The sequence below is a fragment of the Triplophysa dalaica genome, chromosome 4 (assembly GCF_015846415.1).
Source record: "Triplophysa dalaica isolate WHDGS20190420 chromosome 4, ASM1584641v1, whole genome shotgun sequence".
Lineage (NCBI taxonomy): Eukaryota > Metazoa > Chordata > Actinopteri > Cypriniformes > Nemacheilidae > Triplophysa > Triplophysa dalaica.
The window spans coordinates 10,729,903-10,737,312 of NC_079545.1; the positions used below are offsets into that span (position 1 = coordinate 10,729,903).

Sequence of the window (7,410 nt, forward strand, 5' to 3'; positions counted from 1 at the left end):
AAATAATAGCAATGAAGATAAATCTCTCTTGTGTTATTTTGTAAATATTATTACAATAAAATAATATATTTTTAAGAGTTTGTTTTCAATTTTTTACTGTTACACCATAGGACACAAGTACAGTGTCAACTACCCTTATATTTACATATGACTCGAATGAATATAAACAGGCCTTTAATAAAATATGTATTTAATTGTTTGTAATATGATTCTGATGCAACACAGCTCTACAACATTGCACAAACTAAATTTAATATGCAATTGTATTTGTCACGTACAATTATAATATCAAATTTATAATATGTTTAATGTAATACAAACGTAACTGCGTTATAAATACTTAACGTTAATAAAGTTAATTGACACGAGCGTTCGACTTCATGCAGTTCTGCGCTAAAGATCGGACTATGACATCAAGTACCGCGAGAACCACGGCTTTCCAAGAGCTCTCGCGGCCCTATGATGTCATACGCCGATTGGCTTGCGCAGCGGCGCGTGAAGTCGAATCGTACTGTTGTTTTTAGGACCCGGAGGACGCGGAGAGCCTCACTGCGAAGTGGAGTCACTCCCATAGATCCACACAGAGAGGTTGTTTACTAATTCGCAGGGCAGAGACGAAACGCGAAAACAAGAGCTCGTCCGGAGGGCAGTGTGGCTGGATTCACCACAGGCTCTTTCATAAAAACAGACGGTTTTCATTTCGGTTCTGCATGACTTATTGCTCGTTTTAACTCTCCAGCATCGACAAACGAAACAAAATGTTCCGACTGGTTCACTTATTGTTTTTGTTTGGCTCTGTGTCGATGGGCTGTGCGTTTATTGTTAAAGGTAAGATCACATTTCATTGTATTGCAGAAGTTTTTCACGAAAATATATCAAAGGTTTATTTAAAAGTCTTACTGTATATTTTCCACTCAATTTGCATTTTTAAAATCAGTGTTTTCATTACACTGTATTTTAAGCAATATCTTAATATATCGATGTATATTTCTTTTTGATGTTTTCTTTTTTCGTTAGAAAAGTAAATATTATGTTTGCTGTAATATGAAATACAATGAAACAGTTTGTCACGTGAAGTTCAATACTTCATCAGAATGCATAACATCCGATGGAAGAGACTACAGAGGAAGACAACAGTATTCATACTCGGGGAAGATCTGCCTTAACTGGAACAAGATCAATGTCACGGTTAAAGACTTGGAGACAGGTGACATGATTCAACTTTATCATTTCATTATATTCCCCAAATCGTTTTTTGAGGTTTTGCTTTAAAATAAGGAAATCAAACGTTTGATATGGATAGTGTTTAGCGATTGTATAAGTGCATTAGAGAGTGCAGTATGTAAAGTGTCAGTTTAACAGATTATGGATTTTATAAATCATGATTATGATGTGGGCATTCAGCCCAGATATTAGAAACCCTGACTCAAAAAAGCTTAGCAATCACAATTCCATAACTCAGATGAAGGCAACTCAGACACTCACATGCAAAGTCATATTATAAACATAATATGTGTATGGACATGCACGGGTCTGAAAATGTCACTCTAAATATGAATATTCATAACAAAAATGTTTTAATCCTTTAAAAAGAGTATTTTTTATTCTGGTTTTCCTTGGCTGTAGGTGTCGGTGACCACAATTTCTGTCGCAACCCAGATGGCTCAGAGAAGCCCTGGTGCTATGTGTCGGACTTTAATGGAGTAGGCCAAAAAGAAGCATGTGATGTCACAAGATGCCAAGGTAGCCATTTTCACTTTGTTTCAAACAACTTTTTGTATATTTATCACTTGTGCAGTTTTAATTATGTCATATAACCCCACTGACTACAAAACGTTTCATGCTTTCTTCCATGATATTCGGCAATGTTTAAATTCGAAATGTTACTACTGGACAATATTTTACTTCATATTTAAATGTAAGAACAAATACATGTTATTTCATTTAAAGGATTATATGATGTTTTTATTTCATATTGGTATGTTTTGTCTAATTTAGTGTTTAATACCCTTAGATGGCCTTGTAAATAGCCTTTATTGCTGATACCGCATTAAAGATAAAATCAGTCAAAAAATAAACAATGATATATTATACACAGTTATAATTAAAATAATAAAAAGATTCTGTAACACTTTACAACAAGGTGCTATTTCCTAACAATTATTTAATGCATTAGTTAACATGAACAAACAATGAACAATACTTCTAGATCATCTATTTATTAATTAATTTTGATTTCAGCATTTACAAATACATTATTAAAACCAAACGTTGTCACTGTAAACATTCGCTAATGTACCATGAATTAACATGAATAACTATATAGACATGAATTTAACATTAAAAAGATTTAATAAATGCTGGAAAAATAAATTGTTCATTGTTAGCTTATATTAGTTAAAGCATTTACTAATGTTAACTAATAGTGTGGAGTTTAATAAATAAGGAGACAAGAGACGAAGATGCGTTGAGACAGCTTTACGCTCCACTTTAATACATCACACTCTGAACAGCGATTGAGGACAAAAACAACCACGCACAACACGTGTGATTTTGATTTATGGAAATTTTCTGTTGAATTCATGCCTTTCTCAGGCATTTCACAAGTGGGTGTCACTGACGTGTTACTGTGTATCCTCACAGTTTCACTTCTATTCGTACATTTTCTCCTTGAATCAAAAGGGAGTTGATTTAAAAATATTTAGGTCCTTCAGAGATGTGCAATCTTTTTGTCGGAAAGTAGAACGTGGTTTAAAAACATCCTCAAGAGAGGGGCGTTTACTTTGCTGTGAGCTTACTCAAAACACGGATGTTGTACATAACTCATAACTTTTCTGAATGAAAATAGCCCAGTCAGTCAGCTTTAACACACCGATGTTGTTTCCTTTAACCTTTAACTTTGCAACTGTCCAAGGCCAGATAATATTAAACATCACACAAGTCTAGACTCATCAGCCTTGAGACTTTAGTCGGGACAAAGGAACAAACATTGAAACTTGTCTTGCAGCTCTTTGGTAGGCCACGCCCTCTAGGATTCTAACTGGTCTAAAAGAATGTTCGCACCACAGTGACAGCAGCTGATTGGTTGCTGAGCCGTTTCTTCATGTACTTCAACTCTGCTGAGTGTGTAAACAACTTTTCAGAGTTGAGGGGGGTGAGACAGTCTAGAGGGCCGTAGCTTGGGAAGCAAAGGTTAATGGTTTCCACTGTGAATTATTCCTGCGTGACTAATTTTGTGCACCTGATGTCTTATTTAAAAAATAGAAAGTGAGGATCTGGTATAATCATTAACGTTTTCGGCCTATATTTAATTGTAATGTTACTTACTGAATCGTTTCAAAAAGACATACAATGTTTAAATTAGCTTTGGCAACTTATGAGAAATAAAATACAATAATAAAGTAAGAAGAGTTTGTTTAATGTAGTTTATCAAGTCTGACAGCTCATTCAAGGCATGATGTTTAATCCAAGATGCATCTTCAAGAGCAGACAGAATATGATATAAGAAAGGCCTAACAAAACTATAAAATGTTTCATAAACCCAAATTAAAGTATAGGCACAAATAAACCATTACATCCTGTATGTACGACAGAAGAGGACAGACCAAACTAGAAATGTTTTGAAGCGATCTTATATTAGACTTTACATAAGCATAAACACTTGTCACATTACAGGGAAAAACTCCACAGAAGCCACGGCTACACAAGAGTCTGTTCCCACTCCAGCCCCTAGTCAAATGATGGAGGCGACCTTTGAACCCGCAAATCCCTCGCCGGTGGAGGGTGCGGCGGTGCAGCCCGTAAAGGGAGTCCAACAACAAGTCAGAACAGGACCAAAGAACAAAAAAGACCTTGGGACTATTGGTAAATTCTAGGACTTCGATTTATAAACACAAACATTTAGATAGTATGCTTAACAACTGAGAAAATCATGCTTGTATTTTGTATTTCCCATCGTTTGTGTCATGCTAGGTTATGTCCTCGCTGTTCTCATGATGGCCATCATCATTCTTCTCGGAGGTGGGATCACATTTGGATACTTCTACAAACGGTCAGTACAACACACCGTAAAAAGCATTACGTTTCTACCTAGGCAGCGCCCTAATTGTTATGGCACCTAATAAGTGACCTACTTTATTTCTTTAGCTAGAAGTTGAAGATTTGGTTTGAGTTAAGGTTTGCAGATAGTTGGTGTTCTATACAAAAGTCATTTTTGCGGTTTATCTAGTTGAGAAGTCCTATATTGGAACAATATAAAAGATTGTGTCTACTAGTTGCTTTTGAGGGAACAGAATGTCAGCTCTGTGATCACAAGGCTTGGCATTAGATAACAACTCTTAACTGGCAAGAGAGAGAGAGCGAGGGTGGGTGTGGGTTGTTGAAGTAGGATTCTTGTCTGTCTATATAAAGGAGGTTGTTTTAACATACAAGTGTGTGCTGATATAAACCAAAAACCAGCATGAGCCACATTCACTGAAAATGCAGATGTACTGTATGCATTCTGAATTTGAAACATATTTAACTTTTAATTGAAAATGTATATTATCTTTGAAAATATTTTAGCATTAGGTTAAGTATGCTTAATGTACGACTTATTTAAAGTAATGATATTACATCAATAAGAATTAAAGGGGAAAATGTGTTTAACTGTCACAATCCAAAATTGTTTTTGGTTTCATCAAACAAATTAACTTATATAATTTTGGGCTGTAATATGATTCTTTACTGGTCCGTCTATCTCATAAGGACTCTAGCAGTGCACCTGATAACCTCGGGCCGTGTGTCAGATGATTGTGTCATCGGTTTCCTCACGATTAATGGGCTCAGTATTAATAAGCAGGGCAGCATCATGGGTCGAGAGGAGGCTTTATCTATAATACCACGACAATGTCACTCACAGGAAACATGTTGGGATCTCAAATGACTTTAAACGACCATAAACTATTTAACATGGTCCTTATAAGGCAGAGCTTGCTGCAGATCAAGCAGGGAAGAGCAGGATATGCTTTGAAAAACTGAGAGTAGGAGGATTGCGTAACATGCCATGCACAGTCTGAATGAAAGAGAGAGACACGAGGAGAAAAAGAAAAGGAGGGAGGTCGACATGACAGGAAAGACAAGAGTGCAGTCCAGTATCCTTAACATATTTCATCTCGAATACTTCTAGGAACCGTTAAAGTAAACTGATCCTTACTAGTTTCTGCCTTGCTTGGCAGTGAATGGTGAATCAGAGCTGGCCCTCTATAATATAATGAAATGTATAATGAAATGTAAGTCGCTTTGGATAAAAGCGTCTGCCAAATGCATAAATGTATTTTGACACTAATCAAAGCAACTTACTAAATGCAAAAAAAATCTGAAATTGATGTACAGTAGAGGCCAAGTGTGATGTTTGTATAATATTTTATTTTGGTGGTTAGATTAAATAAATCATGGACTAAACACTATTAAGATATTTATTGGGCAAAATAATTTGAGAAAAAGGCAAACTACAGTGTATAGAGGAATATGGGTTTTATTAATATACAAAAAATGCGTAAAACAACAAAAAACGTTTATTAATATTTTGTAGCCATTCTCCAAAGCCTTGACTCAGTAAACTTTGTAACGGTGTTGTATTATTTTGCAAAGTCTCCTGAAATTGTTCCCAAAGCTATGTTGCAGGTTACGCTTCAAGTAAACACAAGATTTCAGTGCATCTTTTATTTAAATAAAAGGAAAAACTTTAATTGCCCCATATGAATTCCTCATTCATTTATTCATACTTTTTATGCCGATAGTTTTCAATTTGTTAAATGAAACTTCATTACAGCAACATAAACGAGACACTACAAAGGTTTAGGTTCTGCATTATATGTTTCTTTGTGATAGAATTATGATTACATAAAACATGAGAACCATGAATCATGACACTTTTTGTTGTTTGTCTTGCAGGTGTCATGATCTTAAGAAACAGCATGACCAGCGCATTTACGAGCGAGAGATGCATCGCATCACTCTTCCTCTCTCCGCCTTCGCCAACCCCACCTGCGAGCTGGTGGACGAGAACACCATTGTCATCACGGCCGAAACCAACAACCAGACCCCCACGCAGGAGTTTGACGAGGGGGGAGACCCACTTATAGGGCCAGCAGCAGGGACCCCCGGAGCATGAGAGAGGAAGTGAATGATCGCCTGGACAGGCTTTGTTAAGACACTTCCATGGAGGACTGCAGAATCTCAGAGGATCAAACCTCATGTCCACTTTCTGTTTCTAAGCTCGGTTTCTTTGCCCTGCCTTTACAGCCTGGTTTCTTAGTAAAGGTAGGGCATATAACTTTCGAGGGAGGCTTGGATGAATTGGAAAGAGCGTGAAAAGGTGGTTTAGTATAAATGTGCATGTACGGGACATGAGAATAAACTAGAGAATAAAATGCATTTTTTAAGTGCATTAAAAAGCTTTCATCATCACAGAGCATGAATACTGAATGTGACAGGGCAAAGGTCCTGTTCACTACTATGTATCAGATAATCTGCCGATATGCTTTTTAAAAGAGGAGACAATTCGTACTTTCCCTCCTTTTGTCAATGCAATTGAGATGGACAGAATAGTGTTACTGAACATGAAATTGTGTACTGAACTAGAACTGCTCTTACTATATATCGAGCTGTGCATTGATAAGCAGTTTTTGGTGATTCTCAGTTGCATTGCTAGGTGAAGGTTTTTGGCTTTTGAGAGTAGGTCGAAACTTAGATTTCCAGGTATCTTGTCTCTGCCAATTACATTTGAATATATTATCGCTTCTGTTGTCGGTATGAAGTGTATTGAGAAGTGAATGAGACCTCAGTTGACCAATCAGAAGAGGTCTTTCATGGAGCCTTTGGGTAATTGTTGTATGTTCCTCTGTCCTATTAAGACCTCCGTGTATGGTCTGGAATAATGTGCTTTGAAACATAAAATGATGAACCCTTCATCTGAAAAATTAAGTGTTGCAACAGAATTACAGTATTGGTGAAAAAGTTCTCCAGGACGGAATACAAGAGGTGTTGAGAAAAAAGATATTTTAACATCCCGTTAAACGTTTTTTTCCCCATTTTGGGTGGAATGTAGTTCATGAATTTAACATCAATGAACAGTTTGAAAATCGCTGTATATTTTGATTCTTAGTTTCTGATATGCATTTTTTCCCCATTGATTACAATCGACTGTACTATTGTTACTGCACATGTTTCCAAAACTTGCATTATGTTTGGCAGATGTAACTGCTGTGAAATAAAACAAGTTTGAAGAAATTTGTTGTTGCCCATTACATGTCGCATTTGACATGGACTTGGACAGATTTGTTAAGAACTGCATCACTGTAAACTAGAGAATGAATGAATGGTCATAGACAGACATAAATGCATAGGCCTATGTTTGAAAACAAGTTC

The 7,410-nt window shown here is 36.4% G+C and overlaps 1 protein-coding gene across 1 annotated transcript; it reads left to right on the top strand.

Moving 5' to 3' along the window:
* Positions 1-564: 564 nt before the first annotated feature.
* Positions 565-7,272, top strand: pik3ip1 (phosphoinositide-3-kinase interacting protein 1). Its single transcript, XM_056745790.1, has 6 exons — positions 565-828; positions 1,094-1,207; positions 1,627-1,743; positions 3,676-3,864; positions 3,973-4,051; positions 5,935-7,272. The coding sequence occupies exons 1-6, from the start codon at positions 759-761 to the stop codon at positions 6,152-6,154; spliced, it is 789 nt and encodes a 262-aa protein (XP_056601768.1). The 5' UTR covers positions 565-758; the 3' UTR covers positions 6,155-7,272.
* The last annotated feature ends 138 nt before the right edge of the window (positions 7,273-7,410 follow it).